General features: G+C 41.2%; 1 protein-coding gene across 2 annotated transcripts in view; it reads left to right on the top strand.

The window, feature by feature from the left end:
- PTPRB (protein tyrosine phosphatase receptor type B) overlaps window positions 1-20,876 on the top strand; it is a 63,102-nt gene that overhangs the window by 31,110 nt on the left and 11,116 nt on the right. For both annotated transcript variants that reach the window (XM_038183780.2, XM_038183781.2), the window contains 20 exons: window positions 1,172-1,438; window positions 2,715-2,978; window positions 3,964-4,227; window positions 4,725-4,988; window positions 5,729-5,992; window positions 6,885-7,154; window positions 7,792-8,055; window positions 8,927-9,190; window positions 9,665-9,946; window positions 11,186-11,464; window positions 13,390-13,539; window positions 14,455-14,698; window positions 15,863-15,969; window positions 16,508-16,607; window positions 17,522-17,605; window positions 17,719-17,736; window positions 17,853-17,934; window positions 18,425-18,515; window positions 19,363-19,439; window positions 20,253-20,387. In XM_038183780.2, the coding sequence (XP_038039708.1) occupies window positions 1,172-1,438; window positions 2,715-2,978; window positions 3,964-4,227; window positions 4,725-4,988; window positions 5,729-5,992; window positions 6,885-7,154; window positions 7,792-8,055; window positions 8,927-9,190; window positions 9,665-9,946; window positions 11,186-11,464; window positions 13,390-13,539; window positions 14,455-14,698; window positions 15,863-15,969; window positions 16,508-16,607; window positions 17,522-17,605; window positions 17,719-17,736; window positions 17,853-17,934; window positions 18,425-18,515; window positions 19,363-19,439; window positions 20,253-20,387 (3,770 nt within the window). The remainder of the gene's footprint in view (window positions 1-1,171; window positions 1,439-2,714; window positions 2,979-3,963; window positions 4,228-4,724; window positions 4,989-5,728; window positions 5,993-6,884; window positions 7,155-7,791; window positions 8,056-8,926; window positions 9,191-9,664; window positions 9,947-11,185; window positions 11,465-13,389; window positions 13,540-14,454; window positions 14,699-15,862; window positions 15,970-16,507; window positions 16,608-17,521; window positions 17,606-17,718; window positions 17,737-17,852; window positions 17,935-18,424; window positions 18,516-19,362; window positions 19,440-20,252; window positions 20,388-20,876) is intronic.

The raw sequence follows: 20,876 nt of genomic DNA, 5'->3' as shown, positions 1-20,876 counted from the left end.
TCTCAATAAGCATTCCAGACCTCTGGATCTCCTTCCCAGTAGGACAACCTACTTGACTTTCAAAATAACGCTGTGAATATGGCAGAAATAGGTTTTACATGCACCCCAGATTGGTCAGCTTTTAGTGAAGCCTGAGGTATCAATAAAAGTGCCTTTAGCGGAGCCGTCTGGCACTTCTGAGTTGAAAGACCATGATAAGGTGGACACATTATGTTGTGACGGTGTTATAAAACACGTGTGATTTTTGGTTTGCATTTATGTGAACATTGCCTTTTTTCATCTATGGGTCTAATTTTCTAGCTTTTGTTAATGATTGCTAATCCAGTGGTATGTATGCAGAAAGGTTGATAGTAAGATGCTTGCAATCATGTTTCTCAAAGTCTGAGGGCTCTTTATTTCAGTTTTGCTTGGTCATTATGCAGAAATACTTAGAAAGAAGTAACTATATTTTCATGCTTTGAACAAATGTTGTTTTTTGTTTGTTTGTTTTTAGAAGATTTTGAGTAAAATCTGTGGTAAATATTCCTTTTTGTTCTTCTTTTTCCTTTTGGTTGTGGCTAAGTTCACCAGCTTATGCTTAGATAAAAGTTATGTTTGTTTAATAGTTAATTCATCTTTTGATGCTAGAAAAGTTATTATTCTGCAGACCTTATGACACAAAAAGTAAAACCAAAAACCTCCATCTCAGTACATCCTGACATTAAAGAGTCTGATGTAGAGTTCTCCAAGGTATAGATGGCTCCGAGGTATTCATCAAACAAGTGTGCCATTTAATATGAATGACAGATGGAGAACAGGAGAGGAAAGGGAGAACAAAAGAACAGACTATTTGAAATTGTCATAACAAAAAGAGGTGATTTCCTTAATTTTGTTCGATGGTATTTGTAAAATGCTGCCTCTTCCAGTTCTCTGATCTGGAGTCATTTTGGTCTGACCAAGGAAAGCTGTGCTGAAGCCTGAAAGACCTTTCTGTGCCATAGTTTCCCATAGACCACATCCCATCAGACAGGAAGCAGTCTACAGATTATTTTTAGCCCTGTTGAGTCTGGTTTCAAACTGGAATGTTCTTTTGATGTATTTCCTCAGTGTGACTAAACTTGGGTTATTTGGGGGGTGTTGCTTTGTTTTATTTTGTGTCTCCTCAGTAACACAGTGACAATTTGCTTTGCAGTGCCAGCCCAAGTGACGGGTCTGACTGTGGCAAGTCAGGGATCAACCAACAGCTTGTTCACCAACTGGACAAGAGCACTGGGAGATGTAGACTCATACCAAGTACTACTGATTCACGAGAACGTCGTCATTAAAAATGAGACTGTTCCCAGTGAGACCACCAGATACCACTTCTACCCCCTGAAGCCTGGAGGACTCTATTCAGTTGTAGTCACCACGGTCAGCGGGGGGATATCTTCAAGGCAAATGATCGCAGAGGGGAGGACAGGTAAAAAAGAAATACTCCAGCATGTCTTTTAAATTCCTAGAAGCTGAGTTTATTAAAGAGAATGGTCTTGCAGTTAAGCCACGGGACTGGGACTTCAGAAATACATGGGTTTCAGCCATATACTTCTTGTGTGTGACCTCAGACACATGGGTCGAGATTCAGGTTATGTTGCTTTATGGAGCCAGCTGCTCTGCCTACAGCAGGACAACTCTGTAGCAAAGATAAAAAGATGTCCTGAGGTTGATGTACAGCTGTGGTGGGTGAATTGCTCCTTGGAAGGTCCTTTCTTGTTGCCTTGACTAGATGGCAGTATAGGGCAATTGCTCCTCACTGAGGTGTGCAAATTGGCTGCCTAAAGGTGGTAGGATGAATTTGGGTTGCAGTCTCTCATGAACTATTCTTTTTCTCTAACATTAAATTATGTCAACCAATGATGCTTACTCCTTATGAGGCCCTCCTGTACAGCATAGGACAGGTTTTACTATTGCATCAACTTCTCTAAGTTTAATGACCTATGAAATGTAATACTAATTCTTTGGATATTTAACTAGAGGAGAAAAGTTGGCAACACAGTGCAATTTCACCTTTTATATGAAGCTGGCAAAAGCCAGGCATTCTGCAATTTGCTCCAATGTTCTCCTTGAAGACAACCATTTTCAAGCAGAAAGAAAAATAAAAGCAACGGGAGAAGAATAACACTAAAAGACTTAAATCACGTGGACATATATTGTGAAATCTAATAATTTTGATTCTGAGAGCTGATGACCAGCTCCTCTACTGTGGTAAGTCAGTTCAGTGTAGCAGAGTTCAGTGAAGATACGTTCCTTATGATCAAGGTCTGCTACTGTAATAACTCAGGTGGTTTTGTACCTGAGACTGATGGAGTTCTGGCTATTTGTAGACTTGGAGCTCATATTGCTGGCTGGAAAAGCAAACTCCATTCGCGTTTTGGCCACTAGGCGTCAGAGAACTCATTGTAAATGAAACACATTCTGCTATGGGCCTCAACTTCATGCAAGCATCGGTGGTTATTGCTGTTAGTGAGAAATGGCACTTTGAGCAGATAACTCATCTTGTGGGATTTTAGGAGTGATGGGGTGATGCCACCACAGACAACTTCCCTCACTGTTCCAAAAGGCAGACTGCTGCTGAGTGGGAGTCAGTGCAGAGCTCCCTAGTCCTAGGTGGTTTATGTTTTAGCATTGAATTCCAGGCATTCTCAACAATAGCAACAGGCTAGTTACAGCTCTTCTGTTTTTTCCTTTCTTTTGCACAGTTCCTTCCAGTGTGACTGGAGTAACGGTAAATAACTCAGGTCGCAGTGACTACCTCAGTGTTTCTTGGCTGCCAGCTTCTGGAGATGTGGACAGTTATTTGGTAACACTCTCGCACAATGACCAGATTGTTCAGACTCTCACCATTTCCAAATCCCTCAGTGAATGCTCCTTTAGCAGCCTTACTCCTGGAACACTTTACAACGTGATGATAACCACAAAGAGTGGAAAGTATGAAAATTATTCCTTCAGCCAGGAACGAACAGGTAAATCGAGCCTTTGAAGAATTCCAATCACCATAACTACATTCGATAGCCATTATTAAAAACCTATGAATATCTGACCAAACTAAGATGGGTGAGTAGAAGTTGGAGGGTCAAACCACAAAATTACAGCTTTACAGACCTAGTCTTATTCTTATGCCCCTACTGCTGCTATAAGTCCTACAAAATGACCTTAGCATTAATAGAAGTTGAGTGTCAGTTCTTGTGAGTGAGAAGAAATTACGTATCAGCTGTGGCTCAAGTGTGTTTCATTGCTCTTAACATCTCTACTTGGCTCTTGAAATACATCCTGCAGAGCACCCTCCAAATCAGTTATTCAGACACTCTAAGAAGGGGATAGGAACTAACTACTAAAATATTAGTAAGATGTCACATAAGTGAGTAACACCTGTGGCTATTGTTTATGCAGTGTTCAAGGAAATTATAACAGAATAAAGAAATTGCAGAGAAGGGTGAAAATAATGATGGAAAACTTTTCCAAACTTCCTCAAGGATTGAAAAGAGGGGGATTTTATACTTGGTACACCAGTAAAATAAAAGGAAATATGGTAAGGGGTGTTAAAATGACAAAGAGTATTAAGCTAGCACAATAAATGCAATTTTGGACTTCTCATGATATAAGTGAAAATCCAGGGGACAGCCATATAAATGAGAAGAAGCAAATTCATGACCAGTGTCAATCTGTGGAACTCACTGCTGTAAGCAAAACTGACCAAGTTGTTCCAAAAGACTGAAAATGAGAAAGGCAGACCATTGTCGTATGATGTAAAGCATCCTGGAAGCTCTACAGTTACTATTTTAGATGGTGGGGTATTGCTTAAATCCATGTTGTGGTCTTTTTGCAAGTTCCTCAGAAATGCCTGGTAATTACCACAGATATAATCCCACTACAGCAACTCCTGTTATTTCAGGAAGTTACTGCTTTCTGAGTCTTTAATTATGGGTTTGTTTGTTTTTTTCCTTTCAGTCCCTTCAAGTGTTCAGGGACTAACTGTCAGCAATTCAGCCAGAAGTGACTACTTGAAGGTGTCCTGGCTACACGCCTCTGGATATTTCGATAATTATGAAGTGATCATTAAGAACAACAATGATTTCATCCAAACAAAAAGCGTCCCAAAGGATGAAAATGAATGTGTGTTCACTAATCTGGTCCCAGGGAGGCAGTACAGCGTTACAGTCAGCACAAGGAGTGGGAAATATGAAACCAGCGAGAGGGTCTATGGCAGAACAAGTAAGTAAAGAAACATCCTGAGACAATCCAGGATTATTATTTTTTTATTTACTGTATATTGCTCTTAGAAATACTGTATGATTTTAGCATAGGATGACTCTTGGGTGTGACTCTTCAAATGCATTCCAAAGATGAAAAGCAGTATTGAGTTTGTGAGTGATGTTTAAGTTATAGACATACAGAAAGTTAAAAAAGGAGACTTGTGCTGTGACCTTGGAATGCTAAATCTTGAAACACAGAAAACTGAAAACGAGAGCTGTACAGATTTCCACATCAGCTTAGTATTTATACTTGAGCTAGGCCAGAATGTACAAGATAAGGATTTTTCTTGTCATGGAAATGTACAAGGATGTATAAGGAAGCTAAGTGCCATCTGCTTCTTTTAGTAAGGAACTGAATGAGAAGTTTTAGCTCAGTAATGTGGCCTCAGAGCTGTTACCTTTTTTGCTGTGATCTGGTAAGAAGTACCGAGAAGTTTTCTTTTCTCACCTCTTCAGTGCCAGAGTCTGTGAAGGAATTGACTCTTAGTAACAGAAGCACAGAAGATCTGCAGGTGACTTGGTCAAAGGCTGAGGGTGATGTTGATAAGTACGAGATTCAGCTCCTCTTCAATGATATGAAGATCTTCCCACCCATTTTCCTCGGAAACACCGTTGAGGAGTATCGGTTCACAGCTCTGACTCCAGGACGTCTATACAAAATTCTTGTCTTGACAATCAGTGGAGATGCACAACGTGCTACTTTCATAGAAGGCCTGACAAGTAAGAAATAACACAGTGTTTAAAACATGTGTTGGGGCTTTTCTAGGTGAAAAAATGAGGCACAGAAAATCAAGGCTGAAAAATGATCTTATTTGAGATCCTGTAACAGGGGCATGAACACAAATCTTATTGAAAACCACACTACATCAACTAACTTTATCTGCACTTAACAAACAAATGTCACAGTTGTCAATATGTGATTGTTGGCAGATAATCTGATGTGCTGCATAGGAAGGGTGTTGAGATGTCAGTGCGAGGGTTGCTGTTATTCTCACACATGCCAGTTTTTTGCTTAGTATCTCTGCATAAATCAGTTAAGTTATTTTACACCTCTGTTTACCTACCTGAAATGAGTGGGTGAGATGATAACTGCAAAATGGCTAACTAATTCAGTGTACATAAAGAGCTTTGATCTTCTGAGGTGTTTGTAAAGCATCACTTGAAAAAGAGGGAAGTAATCCTGATAAGGAACATTTTAACTTTTTTCTGTTTAACTTGCTTACATTTTCTTTGCTGTTGTTGCCATAAACACTTAGAATTGCTTTTCTAAAATAGCACAATCCAACACAAATGTCTGAAGCTTTACTTGTGTTTACCCATGAGTGAAATTGTTTGTACCTGTTAATGCTCTTTGTCCTTTGAATCATTTGCGATGGCCATAAAAATGTAGGAAACAAAAAGTCTGAATGAACCAGGAACTTTGTGAGCATGTATATTTATGTTCCATTTTTTTTCTCCAGTTCCAAGTGCAGTGAGAAACATTCACGTTTCACCTAATGGCATGACAAACAGCCTGAAAGTGAGCTGGACACCTGGAGGTGGAGATGTTGATTCCTATACAGTGACTATATTTCAGCAAAACCATCAGCTTGATTCCCAGAGTGTCTCCAAACACGTCTCTGAGCACACGTTTCACAAGTTGGAAGCTGGGGAGCTGTACCGGGTGGTGGTGCAATCAAACAGCGGTGCCTTGCACAACAGCTTAGAAGCTTTTGGGAGAACAAGTACGTTTCTTTTGAGACAAGGAGCAAGTTTCATTGTGTCCACCCAGAAGCTGACTCGTATGAAATAAGTTACACACTGCCTGTTTATGCAACACACCACTGAGTGTGGGGAGACACAGACTCATGAGAAGTGTTTTTATTTCAAAGAGCTTGAGTCCTTGCTCTTGCAAACACTTAGGTGTGGCTCCATTAACAGCGGTGAGATCTGTCACATAAGTAGCTTTACCTGGGTAAATGTGTGTGGGATTAAGGCTCCCAGCCCGAAGTGTGCCTTTGTAGGAGGAATGAAATTTCATCCCTGCCCAGTCCTGTGCCTGAATCTATCCAACACATGCACCTGTGGGACTCTGCAGTCAAATGCTGTGTGCTGGCAGTACCCATTGCGTGGTCAAGGCTTCTTAGATGATATAATGCCCCAATACACTACTAGTCAGGATGCAAAAGACAACTTGTTTTTAATCCGTCTTCTCTCTTTTGCACCTGTATGTTTGCTGTGGCCTTGACTTTTGTGCAGCAGCAGGTGGCTAACATTTTTTATTTTGTGCCACTATTTTGAACCAATTTAACATTTTTGTATTTTTTGGTTATTCTCCATATGCCTTTCTTATCTGCTTCGGATAGTTCATCCAACTCTCCATCCCCTTTTTCATTATAATTTAAATGTATCTTTTGCTTTTCCATGCCCAGTTCAGATATCCATGATGTTCTATAACTTCACCTGACTGTATTTATGTCTAGGGATTATTTACTTGTGCAAATACATGCACAGGCATCCATCGCTTTTCCCGTGAATGAACATGCAAATGTATACTCTTTATTAATTACTCAAAATTGTGTACGGAATGGTCCGTATTTCACCTGGTAATGTCATGCCTTTAATTGTTGCTTCCAGTTCCAGCATCTGTCCAAGAATTATTAGCCCACCACGCTTACAGCAGTCATTCCTTGTTAGTAACCTGGCAGAAGGCTCCTGGTGTAGCTGAAAGATATGACATTCTGCTCTTGAATGAGCAAGGAGTCCTACTGAGCAACAAATCAGAACCAGCTACTGCCAAACAGCACAAATTTGAAGATTTATTAGCTGGCAAGAAGTATAAAATACAAGTTTTGACAGTCAGTGGTGGACTCTTCAGTAAACGAGCAGAAACTGCTGGCCGAACAGGTAATTAGAACATCTTGGTTTATTTATAGCTACCTCAGTAAGATATCATTGAATACATGAATCATCTGTATGTCTTGATACTGGAAAGCTTCTGATAAGAACAGACTCCAGATATTCATGCATCATTTTTCCTGTTATGTGCTTAATATGTGACTTTGAAATTTGCTGGCATAATAAGGTGGCCATAGTGCATATAAGAATACTAAAGCAGAGTGCTAAGTGCCTCCCTCAGTCTATCCACTATGGAATGATCTGAATTCCTTACTGTTACAAAGTTTTTAATTCACAATCTCAAGGCTCTTAGCACAGGACTTCATGTAAATAAGAATCTCTAAACTTTGAGCCAAATCTTGCAGTCTTCACTCTATTAAAGCTTCTTTTAGAAGTTAATGAACAGATCTGTGCTGAGCACAGGCCAGAGAACCAGGCCTACTGGGAAATACAAACATTATATTGGAGAGACGCAGTGGCACTTCATAAATGCTTTTTCCTTGCTTATGAAAGTTACTGTTGACATTACTTAGCTACTTGTGGCTTAATTGAAATATATTACAGCCATGAGTTGTTACGTTATTTAAGGTTCAGCTTAGTGCGTAGTCACCCTGATACTTACTCTTGCATTTATCCTTCTCTTCAGTTCCAGCAGCCGTCACAAACCTGAAGGTCACCGAGAACACCACTGACCGCCTGTCCTTTAGCTGGACCACCTCACAAGGAGAGCTTGATTCATACGACATCTTCCTGTACAACCCAGACAAGTCCCTTCATGACAGGATTTCAGGAGAGCAGCACCTTCAGCAGTGTTCATTCCTGAACCTGCGGCAAGGCAGGATGTATCGAATGGTGATCGTTACCCACAGCGGAGACCTCACTAATGAGTCATCTATCTTTGGGAGAACAGGTAATAAGATGCACGAAAAGCAACTGTCTCCAGCATGGTACTTATGAGAGACACCAGTGAGCTTGTCTGGGTGTGATGCCCATGCTAGATACAGGCAACTATTAGAAGTATGTCAATTTTCTTATACATGAAAGCATTAGGCAAATAAGAGGGAAAATTCTAAGTTATGTAGTTACAAGAAGAGAAATGTAGCAAAAAAGGTTTACTATCTGTGTTTTACAATAGTTCCCAGGTACTCAGGTTAGGAGAAGGACATCCCAATTTATGCTGCATAAGCTTTAAAGGAAAACACTTGACTCCCGCCCAAAAACCAATACTGGTCTGTGAGTGGAAAAGACAAAAAGGCAAAGCAAGAAGGGTTAATGGAGTAGGCAGTCTCCTAGTGAAATAAAACTTGTTTGCCATTGGGAGCTCTGGAAGCATCTCCATGTTTGCTCAGCCACATGTGGGAAGCAGTTCCTGAAGCAGCTCTAGCAGACCTGCCCATCTGTGAAACCTTCCTTTATTCTCTGATCCTCAGCGTAGTAACACCTGTGTACCACTGCTTCTGCACAGTGATGCACTTTCTCCAGCTCCATCACAATTGGATGTTTCCAGACACTGGCTAGGAAAAAGCTGCTTAACATTTGCAAAACTATCTATTATGAACATTTCAGCTCCTTTTGGGGACAATGGCTGTTCAAAATATGAAAGCAAAGTGTTGAGATGTACTTCCTGATGCTTCCTGCATTTTTGGCGCGCTGCGGTGTCTGTCTACATTACTACATGGCTGTCATGATGTGAAGCCCTTATATCTAAGTATAAGTTCTGTTTGACTTTGTTGCTTCTCCTCACCCTAAGGAAGTTCAATATCCACTCCCTTTTTTTTCAGTACCAGCGCCAGTTGTTGGTCTCAAGGCATCCAACAGAAACATGACAGACAGTCTGTGGTTCACCTGGGGGCCAGCAGCAGGAGACGTCGACTTCTATGAGCTGAATCTTTACAACCCGAATGGCACACAGAAAGAAACGTGGCAAAGGAAAGACCTGAAAGAGTGGCATTTCCAGGGGCTTGTTCCTGGCAGAAAGTACACTCTGGTTGTGGTGACCCACAGTGGCGACCTGACCAACACAGCAAATGCTGAAGGAAGAACAGGTAAGACCCAAAAGGTGTGGGATTTTGTTTAGTCATCTCTGTCAGGATTCAGATCAGTTCACAACTATGCAACAGACTTTTTTTCTGATGATGAAGGATTTATTATTATAAGAATCATTTAAGCTCTAAAAGATAAAGGATGTCCCTGAGGGTATTAAACCAATGGAGCATGATTTTGTTCAGCACCATTTTTCACAGAAACACAGAATGGTTTAAGTTGGAAAAGACCCCTGGGGTTCATCTGGTCCAACTTCCCTGCTCAAGCAGGGCCACCTAGAGCAGATATTTCTTTCAAAGACTTAGGAATCCATAGAGGCTCTGGAAATAACCACAGTCAGTGCAGATGCAGTGTATCCAGGATAACATCAACTACTTTGTGGTGCATGAAGAAAATAAGAGATGTTTCATCTTGCTCATTTTGTTTAAAAGTTTGGTAAGAATCCCTCTCTCTTTTTTTTTTTTCTTTCTATGTAGCACCCAGCCCTCCTAACTCTGTCTCATTCACCGATGTTGCAAACACTTCTCTATCAATCACATGGCTCGGTCCTCCAGACTGGACAGACTACGATGATTTTGAGTTGCAGTGGTTCCCGAAGGATCCCCTCACCGTATTCAATCCCTACAGCAGCAGCAAATCAAAAGTACGCATCATCTATGGCCTGCGACCAGGAAGGCTCTATGAGTTCAGCGTGAGAACGGTCAGCGGTGACAGCTGGAAGACATACAGTCAGGCTCAGTCTGCAAGTGTGAGAACCAGTAAGTAACGATCTCCATTGCCCCCTAACATGCAGCTAGAGAAGTTGCAAGGCTGCTAAATCTTACCAGTTCCTTTCACAGTTAGTAATTTCCATTAACAAGTTCATGAATGACTGGCAATGAATTCAGCTGGACCCTAAAATAAGCCCTTCCCTTGCTGTCTACAAGGTCAGCTGGTCAAAGGTTTAAAATGGGCATATACTTGCAAACATCACATCCAGAGTGAGGCTGTTTGGTTGCAGAGTCTAAATTGATCCATTTCAGGGGTAAAATAAGGCTGAATATCCAAACTTCTCTGGCGTTAGGGACAGTAGGATATTGAAATTGTCAGAATATTTCTGAATGATCAGAGGAAGGCTGAATGAAACCCTGCTGTACTAGATTTGAAACTGGAAGGGACATGTTTCATTGGTGTGCGTTTCTGACAGTCAATGAATGTCTGGGAGTTTTCATCACCTCTGCCTGTCTCTAGCAATCTTGGTAGCAGGCTGATTTGAAAAAGTGACGTAGAATTGTAAAAATAACTGAGCCTTGGCAAACTTTCCTGTCACATGGTGTGGGGTTAAGCTCCAAATTCACCCCAGTGTTTAGTATGCTGAATAGCTCTTTAGACTACATTCAGTATATTCATTAAAAATGACAGCATAGCTACCTTCTTCACCTGTATTTAACTGCTTAAATGTAGGCAGGTGTCTGCCATCTGAAAGTGAAATCCTGTTCTTGCTACATGTCATGTTATATACAATGCTCCAATTTTACATGGACAAAATATACTTATCTGATACGCTTTAGTAATATGGACACACCAAACACTATCCAGAAAATCTGATCAGTCATGAGATAACAATATCAGTACTGATTGATACTGTTAATCAGATGGAAGCTCCAAATAAATTGCAACAGTTTTAGAAATTCATTGCTTTCCAGTGTTGCTTTTCTTAAGACTTTGGCAAGTAATTTTGTTTGTTTATTTTTTTCACAATTAATTACTGAAGCTTAAACCTGATGAGGCCAATGGCACTAGCTCCAATTTCAGATGCCTGAAATGAGCTAGGCTGTCTTGCTTAATAATCAGGCAGCACAGGGTTGCAGGAGAGAAATTTTGGCTCCCAGCCTCCTGCTCTGATCAAAGAGCTGATGAAGAATCTAGGGCTGCAGCCTGAGCCATGGGGTTAGTAGAAGTGTATATGATGCTTGTTCCTTTTCTCACTGAACTTTAATTTCGTAACATCTCTCTAGAACCAGACAAGATACAAAGCCTTCACTGTCGGCCCCAGACCTCGACTGCCATCGCGTGTTCCTGGACTCCTCCTGACTCTGACTTTGATGGATATAGCGTTGAGTGCAAAAAGCTGGACACTCGGGAAGTGGAATTTTCTAAAAGGATAGAAAAGGACAAATCTCTGCTTAATATCATGACCCTCGTTCCCCACAAACGCTACCTGGTGTCCATCAAGGTGCACTCTGCAGACATGACAAGTGAAGTAGTTGAGGACAGCACCATCACAATGATCGACCGTAAGTGGAATGCAGAATCACTGCGAAGGGCAGCAGTGAGCAGCTATAATTGCTGGTGGTAGCTAGACAGCAGAAGTTCTGAGCTCTGCAACTGCCACTACGTGGCACTCTTAATTGGGTAGCCAAAGAAGAGAGAACCTGTCCTTTGGCCCCCGTGGTGACAGGCAACGTGGGTTTTTAACTATCCTGCCTCTCAGTACATTGCCAAACCTGCTTATTAGGCTCATTCACGAAATATAGCTTGATAAACAAGAAGAATTATCCTGTCACTCTGATGGTCAGTCAGCACCGAAGATGTCCTCATTATTACACACTTTTAATTGCCCTCGCTGTTGCTGCTTGGCTTCTTGTGCCTGGCTGTTTCCCCTCACAGACAGCAGCCATCTTCAGCACAAAGATCCCTTAATAACAGCGTTGGGTTATGGCTCTGGGTCCTCTGTGGGCTCTCTCTGCTCTCTTCTGAGATGCTGCCTGACCAAATCACCTGTAAGATTTAGACCTGAGGGAGGATCATAGATTTCCAAAGCTTGTGCTTTGAAACAGTTCCTGCAGTTTCTCCACCCCTAGGCTGCTGATACTCCTATTTCTCTTGTGCAGAGCAGAGGGCAGCACCTGCTGGTGCCTCTGTGCTGCCAGGCATCTCTGTGGTCAGCAGCATGCAATGGCTGGCCCTAAAGCTGCCCCGGTTCTAGCAGCACCTCTGAATTCAGTTGCATGGTGTAACACAGAGGCCTGAACAGCTCCAGGGCTGAACTTCTTAAAAATGACAGGATGGCCAAGAGGCCTATGCAGAGTTCTCTTCCTTGGCTGCTTACTTAAAGCCACGTGTGTGAAGCGCTAGATGGTAAAAGTTATGTTTGCTTTGGGAGAGTTCAGTTACAAACCCACCGTTTCCCCACCCCAAAGCAATTGCCTTTTAATTTTAACTGTGTCCATCCCCTCCTGTACCACAAAGAATGCTACAAATTCAGACCTAATAACAACCCATGCAACAAGAAGTTGGGCTGAGTCCTGTTTGCAGGTTAGCTGTTCCATGTTTGCTCTCGATTGTTTTGCACACTGCTGCTCTCCCAGTTTATCACTGGAGGCCCTTCTCTAAGGCAACACAGCTCTTCCCCAAAAAATGAAGCTTGGTTTTATAAATTGAAGAGATTTAGCTAAACACCATAAAAATGTGATTTTTTTGGTTCTTTTTCCAGTCTGAAACCCTTTGAAGTTAAGCCACCTGCTTACGTATTTGACGTGTTTTCTGTACGTGCAATATAATTTCAGTAGTGCAGATTTTTAAACAGTTCTACAGTGTAGATCCTTTAAATCCCTACTTTTGCTGTGCTAGTTCTCTGAAGGTTTTTCCCTACGTTCTTTGCTTTCCAGTTTAGTTCTGCAGTGTTACAATTCAAGGTGTAGTTTTCTATCATACAAAGAACATTTCCTGTAGAAATCCTGCAATCAGCCTGGGAAATGGTACTTTGTAGTTGAATGTTGTGTCTGACTGGCTCAGTGCTCTTCATTTGGAAAGGGAAGCAAACATTTAGATGCTTAAAATAGGCAACTTACTGTAGTGAGTGTGCTAACTGGCCTCCACATACCTGATTTACACTTGTGTCATATTTAGCATCTACAAATTCTAATTTCCTAGATTTAGCAAGACTTTAATGCATTTCCGTGTGGCCTTCTGGAGGAATTCCTGCTGAGGAGCTGCCACTGTTATTTTGGTTAACTCATTGCTGGCTTGTTTCATCCTTTGGCAGTTTCTCTGTGGGAGATGAAGACACTTTCTTGATTGCAAAAAGAATAGATTCAGAAACTTGGGTCCAGTCAGCTGAGCTTTATTAAAATTGCATTTCCTTTGCTAGGTGTAGCTCACAGCAAATGCATAGACAATGCTTTTCCTTTTTTCCCCCTTATTTTGTTTAATTTTTCAGGTCCTCCTCAGCCACCTCCGGACATACGAGTGAACAAAAAAGAGGTGCTGATTACCAAATCCTCCATCAACTTTACTTTTAACTGTAGCTGGTTTAGTGATACCAATGGAGCTGTGAAGTACTTTACTGTGGTTGTCAGAGAGGCTGATGGTAAGTGTTGTGGTTTAATACCGTTCTCTCTGTGGCTTGTACAAGTTACATGAGCTACACTCCCATCGCTGCACAGCAGAGTGACTTCTCATATAGTTGCTGAGTTTCACAGAAGTTTTGGGCTCCCTAGCCTGGAATCTTAAGCACTCGGTTTTCTCCTCAGAAGGTCAATAGCAACAGCAGAGCTCAGCCAGAAGCAGCCTTTTCTGCAGTTGGCCTATATGTGACAAAGCAGATGGATGTCTCAACAATTAATATGCTGTTTTTCAGAAGCGGCTTCATTTACTGGCATGCCAGGACCTATTTTATGACTCCTAATAAAATTTCTTAATCCCTCTGTCCATCATCCCATAAGTGAAAAAGCAGAGGTAGTATTTCCACTGTCTACTTTGCCATGCTTGTGCAGACTACAAAACTCTGAGAAAGTCTTTTACATGTTACTGTGAGTTTCCTTTCAGCAGACTCCTGTCATTTCATATTGCAGTTTTTCTCTTTATACACTAGACCCTGCTAGTCCGTTTGTGGGATTTTTTTTACTTGCTTTTTGAAATAGCTGGTAGTAGGATCCAAGATTTCGGACCACAGATTGCCACCGACAGCACAGGAAAAAATGTCATAGCACTGAATTTAAGCTGTGCATACCTATTACAGTTTTGTGACTGGAAATGTTACAGCCAGCTATTCTGAGGTCTTCTGACGAAATCTATTTGAAGTTCCCCAGAAAAGTAGTACCAGCGTTGATCCTAGGAACAAGGTACCCAAGATACTCACTGGACAGCCATTGCAGCCCTCCAAGGAACGCTAGAAAGCTGGATAATAAAAAAATTTGTCTGTCAACACTTTGAGCTTATACTGCTGCATCACATTAATGGCTGTGATATGTACTTCTTCTCTCTTTCTCCACATGTGATGTAGGTAGTGAAGGAGCAAAGCCTGATGAGCAGCACCCATTGCCTTCCTACCTGGAGTACAAACACAACGACTCTATACGCATCTACCAGACAAATTATTTTGCCAGTAGGTGTGCTGAAAACCCTGACAGCGACTATAAAAGCTTTGACATCAAGCTTGGAGGAGAAATGGAAAATCTGGGAGGAAAGTGTGATCCAGATCAGCAAAAATTCTGCGATGGACCCCTAAAGCCTCGGACTGCATATAGGTCAGATTTATGTTGGTAACTGTGCTCTGTCATGTTAGTAGGCATGGTGCTATCTGAATGCCTGATACACTTGAGCTTCTGCAGGTTGTGTATTACACAACTGTGTTGTGTAATGTTCTTTCTGTTTCACTTCACAGTTTATAAAACCTTTATCTATGCCCAATTCCATAGGTATAAACCATTCTTTCATTAGCATGGGAATGATACAGGTAGTTATGCATAGTGAGTAGGTTTATTTATTTCCTTTTGATGTGAGCTTTCCTGTAGTTACTAAATCTTTCTTTAGAAAGACTTAAGACTGTCAACTAAGTCAGAAGAGTATTTAGGAGAAGGAGAAGGCAGGGATGACACACTGAATTTGTGTGGCACTACTACCCATATCAGTCCTTTCAAGCAAGGTAAAAAAACCTAGAGGTTATTCTAACCCGTGGCACAGTTCAGAGACTCCAGAGCAAGGCCTGAGTCAGCTGTAGGATGTAGAAGAGCACTGCTGCCAAGACCAGGCTCAGCAGTTATACAGGCTGTGAGACCAAATGGGAGCTCCAGTGCAGCTCAGTCACACCTTTCATGCTGGCAAACACTTTGCAAAGAGGTCTGCAAGACGCTCACCAGACAGCCACACGGACAGAAGGCACATGCCAGGCAGTGGACATCAGGCCTCTCAGCTTCTTCATAGTCATTAAGACATTGCTGTGGAGCCCCCACCACTCTCTGCTCTCATTAGGGCACATTTCCTAAAAATTCAGTTTGGGAAATACCATTGTTACCAGGAGAACCAAAAGGATTGTAACATTTCTCCATTAGCACAGCCCAGCCCCCACCACCTGAAGGGAAAACATCTCCCCACTGAGAAGCATTTCTGAGTCCTCTCACCACCACAGCTTCTGCTGACCCTTTGAACTCTGTCAGGCTGCATGTGCCAGCAGCAAGGGCCCCATCCATCACCTCAAAGGGTACCTCTGAGCCCTCCATCTGTGTTAGCTGGGTTGGGATTCACCTCTCCCAGCTGCTGTACTTAAGCACCTGCATTAAGAGCTGTCTGTGGTCAATGGACAGGTTTTAGTGTTCCCTAAGAGATAAGTTCTTATCTGAATCTTTTATTTTTCCACTGTTGGTTCTGAACATCTGATAAGCTTTAACTATTAACTGTACTGTTTTATTTAGGATCAGCATACGGGCTTTCACCCAGCTCTTCAGTGAAGACCCAAAGGAACTTCCCAAACCACTCTTTGCAGACACCTTCTTCTCTTTACCAATCACTACAGAAGCAGGTTAGTTTCAGGCTTGTTTTTCATTCACTGTAGCAAGTGATTATATATTGTGCCTCAAAACACTCTGGTATCCAGGACTATTTGCAAGGAGTGGAACAAAACCAGATTGTTGTGCAGTGTCCTTAAGGTTACTTTGAAATGAGTCTGAAGCCATGGCCATTATTTGCCATGGATAAGCCATGAATTTGAAAATTGAGAGGAGCAGCTCTTGATGGAGCTGCTGACAATGAAAGAAAGGGTGAATGCTCAGTGAAGAAAAAAAAAAAAGAAAAAAAGAAGGCTATGAAGTACAAGATAAACAAACTCCCATATGATGGGGCTGTGTTTTCTTTTATTCTGGTTGGGAGTGCAAAGTTTTGCATAATGTTTAGAAAAAATAAAAACAGGAAATCAAGGCCTGTTTCAGTTACATGTTTTGAATTTCCATGAACTTATCAATTTTCTGTAGACAATAGTAACATATCCCCTGAACACTGTTGATTCTTTGGTTCTTCATATCTTTTCTTCCACATATTTAAATGTGCTGTTTCATTTCCAGAGCCTCTCTTTGGAGTTATTGAAGGTGTGAGTGCTGGCTTGTTTCTGATTGTGATGTTAGTGGCTGTTACTGCTTTGTTTGTCTGCAGACAAAAAGTTGGGTAAGTAGAGTCCTTTAATCAGCCTCTATTATGAGGCTAGGGCAAATTAATTTGATAGAAGCAACACAATATTTAAAGCATAACTGTAAAATCAGAGTAATGCACTGAACCGTTCAACAGTTGAAATATGTGTTCCCTAGCATCTATGCACACTAAGTGTAGAACTAATGACTGAAATACTAATAGATGAAAAAATTCTGGGTAGGAGATTCAACCACCCACTAATGTTAGTAAGAATTGTCACATAGAGGATTCCTGCAACTTCTAGTTTTCAGTAAGAGTCTGAATATTTCTGAAAAACTGGTTTATCTTGCAAACTCAATGTCTTTTGTCAAAAAGGAAATGTTTCAAATTATTTCCATTCCTGTTTTAGATGAGTTCTTGAAAGTGTTCATTTAGATTTTATTATTTCAGTTCAAAAATTTTGAAGTGTAACATTACCTCGGTGTCCAAAACATTATTTCAAACTTTACTTCCCCATTTTCTGTTGATGGTAATTTTATATTTCACATTATAGATGAATTTTAAATAGTGAATTTATATATGTTTTTAAAAAGCGAAGTACTGTCTCAACTTTGAAAAAAGCTTTATCCATTGAAACCATTTTGCATGACTGAAAGAGATGCAACATTATTCGTAGGAAATAGGACGCTCTCCTTAATAATAAGCTGGGAGGAATGAAGTCTTGTTGCCTGTTCACGTTCATGTGCCCAGCATCACTTTTAGCAAACTAAAACGCAAGAAAACTCTGCCACAGCTACAAACAGTATCATGTGATCAGAGCCATAAATTAAAACAGACTTTTTAAAATTCTTTTTTTCCAGCTTGCTGCTGTAAGTCATGCTACTGGCAGCTCTGATTGGTATTGGTCTGTTGTAGTAAAACAAGTGAAAATACCTTCTTTTTTGTTCCAGCAATGGCCACGAGAGACCTGCAGCAAGGCTGAGCATTCGCAGGGACAGGCCACTGGCAGTTCATCTGAACTTGGGGCAAAAAGGGTAACATCAAAAGTTTTGTTTCTAAGAGCACTATTTTAACATGGCATCATGGATGAGCCGCCCCATTCAGCTTACTGATGAAGTGTTTCTTTTTCTTTTAATACCATTTCTAGGAACCGGAAAACTTGCAGGTAAAAAAAAAAAAAACAAAAAAAAAAACAATACTTTAAAAAGCTTGATAAACCAACTGGATAAATTATGACTGTGATTCATCCTATGATTTTCTTCCTCCTGTTGAATATTTCAGTCCAATCAAAGTCAGTCACTTCGAAGCACACTTCACCAAACTCCAGGCAGACTCCAACTACCTCCTGTCCAAGGAATATGAGGTGGGAACCAAATCTAGACAAAGCATCTTGCTTTAGGAACGCGCGGGCTGCTTGAATCAATGTGTTAATGCATTTGAAAGGCCTACATTTGTGTGTCTCACACAAACCAACATAAGTTTGAGAGTTTCACCTGAACTCCACTTGTGCTAATACAGAAACCAGCTCTTCATTTGGCTTAGCATCTTCTGGTTGGTAGCCTCTGCCTGATGCCTGCCTGGCTGAGGTCAAGGGCATTCATTTGTGTGCCACGTGTGTGTGACAAAGCATGGAAGACATCTGCCAGCCGTGTGCTTGCCTTAAACCATTGTGGTTAGCTATTTAATTTTCAGTTTTGTTTTTTGTTTATTTGTTTGTAGTTTTTTGTTTGTTTTGTTTTGTTTTAAATACACCTTTTCCCTGTTCACAGCCTTTGGGAGCTGAAAAGCACTGTGCTGCCAAATCACATCCTTTAATTATTTTCACCTCATATTTCATTTCTAATTTTTTGCAGGACTTAAAAGATGTGGGTCGAAACCAGACATGTGACATAGCACTTCTGCTAGAGAACAGAGGGAAAAATCGATACAATAATATATTGCCCTGTGAGTTTTACTTTTGGTTGTGTAATATTACATCACACCAGCTATTTTTCACTTTCTCAGCAAGCCTAGTGGAAAAGAGAGTGCAGCCAGTCCTTTCCCTCCTTTCTGTCAGAGATGAAATACCTTTGCCAGCTCAGGTCCTGGTGCTTGGAGGCAGATGATGTATGGCCCTACGCACGCAGACCAGTAATTTCATTTCACACTAGAGATGTAGCAACTGGTGTTCAGTCTAGAGAGAAAAAGCTCAAGCTATTATCGGCATTCAGTCACTGCTGATAACAAGGATAGTAGAAATAACAGTAGAGTTGTTTACATACTGGTCTCATCCATTCAGTGCTGTCTGACATAGGTTTGTTGACTCTGTTTCTTTTTCAGAGGACAGAGCAAACCTACTACACCCTGTAGAGCTAGTGTGGTTCTGCATGGTGGGACGTGTGTGAGGTTGGCTGTGTTCTCTTGGGGCAAAACCTCTCACTGAAAGCTGCTCCCTTTAATCACCTATCGGGCAGCTTTGAAGTTAACAGGTGCTGTGCAACTTGTGGCTCTTTTTTTTTTTTGTCTGTGCAGTAAAATTCTGTGCAACAATTCTGTACAACTCGGCAGAGAAATTTTTGTTTATTCACTGCTCCCATCTCACCTGCCCACCTTGTAGCCTTTGGAACACTCCCCAGCCCTCCTGGATGAAAGAAGCAGTACAAACATAAACAGTTTTCCTTCTCTATTAGCCCTCTGTGTAACATCCCTGTAATAATCTTGCTGGTCCTTTCACAGATGCACTTTTATAAATGGTAGAGGGACTGGAAATCAAGACTTAGCCATAAACCTCTTGTCATCCTTTTCTTCCTAGATGATACATCAAGAGTGAAGCTTTCCAACGTTGATGATGACCCTTGCTCAGACTACATCAATGCAAGCTACATACCGGTAAGTGACTCAAGGATGTTATTTTACAGTCCTCCCTCCAGTGGCAATTTGTCCTTTATCTGAAACTGAATACAAAGCTGGAGGCTTAAGGCTCTCCTCCCCCTTCATTTATGCATTTTAGCTAAAAGTCTGAGAACTCAGTTTGTGGGTGTGCTGAAAGGCTGTGTCTGACTGCCATTAAGTTAGCTGTGAGTGATTTAGCCAGCACTCAAGGACACTTTCTTGGATTGCTGTAGTTATGTAAGATAGCAGGTCTAATTGGCCAAGGACACATTTTCAAAGGTCACTGATTTTATGCACTGTCCACAGCAAGTGTAGCTATCACTGCAGGTGGCATCCATATTGTGAAGCTGTAGCTCATCCTGACAGTGTTGGCATCTTGCAGGATGGTGAAGCTGGCCGAGATTACAGTAATGCCCTTTGCCAGAGAGTTGTGATTGATAATAGCTGTGCCTTTAACAATATAAATTTCAAGCCAGCACTCAGCTAATTTATTAAAAACAGTAAAAGTAGAACAAAAGCTCGTAGTAGTTCCAAATTGCTTGAGACCGTGCTGTACACAATAGAACAATTAAAAACTTTGACTGTCACAAAAGGAAGAGTATTTAGATACACTGCTGCGGTCTCTTCCTCTCTGAGCTCCCACCAGCCTTCTGCTTCAAAGGCCAAGGCAACACTTCAGCTTTCAAAACCGTTGTCCCAGCAAGGGCACCATTGCTGCAGAGCCCTGGCTGTAACCCCGTGGCTTGTTCAGTTGTTAGAAGATCATTTTTCTGCCTTTATGGAAACTAATGGAGTTCTCTTTACTTGCAGGGCAACAGTTTCCGCAGAGAATACATAGCAACTCAGGGCCCTTTGCCTGGCACCAAAGATGAGTTCTGGAAGATGGCATGGGAACAAAATGTCCACAATATTGTCATGGTAACCCAGTGTCTTGAGAAGGGTCGGGTGAGCAGTGACTTTTCTTCATTATTAATAACTCTATTATTGTTTTATTGTTTGTTTTTTTGTTGTTGTTTTTTTTTTTATAATGCCATTATTAATGTTTTAATATTTATTAAGTGTTCACGCTTATTATTCGCATCACACTCATGCCAAAGGCCCCACTCAAGGAGATGTATGATCATACACAGTAAGAGATGAAAGCTGTAATGTAAAGACTGGAGACAGATTGTCTGTGAAGTGAAGGATGCAGTGACCATCCCAAGATCATGCAGCTTGTCAGAGTTAGAGCTAGGAACAGAGCTCAGGGCTTCAGGTCTCCATTCCAGCACTTTGTGCACTAGTACTAATATAATTCCTTTATGTATTCAGAAGAACAACCACTCACAAAAGAAAGCCAGATTATCACATCTACTAATTTAAATATAAGCTCTAGAGAGCAAATGTTCATCATTAAATAGATGGCATTCTTTTTGATGCATAAGCCCTGATGTA

The sequence above is a fragment of the Anas platyrhynchos genome, chromosome 1 (assembly GCF_047663525.1).
Source record: "Anas platyrhynchos isolate ZD024472 breed Pekin duck chromosome 1, IASCAAS_PekinDuck_T2T, whole genome shotgun sequence".
In the NCBI taxonomy this organism is placed as follows: Eukaryota; Metazoa; Chordata; class Aves; order Anseriformes; family Anatidae; genus Anas; species Anas platyrhynchos.
The sequence above is the reverse complement of the archived record's forward strand: the minus strand, read 5'-3'. Positions and strand labels throughout refer to the sequence as shown.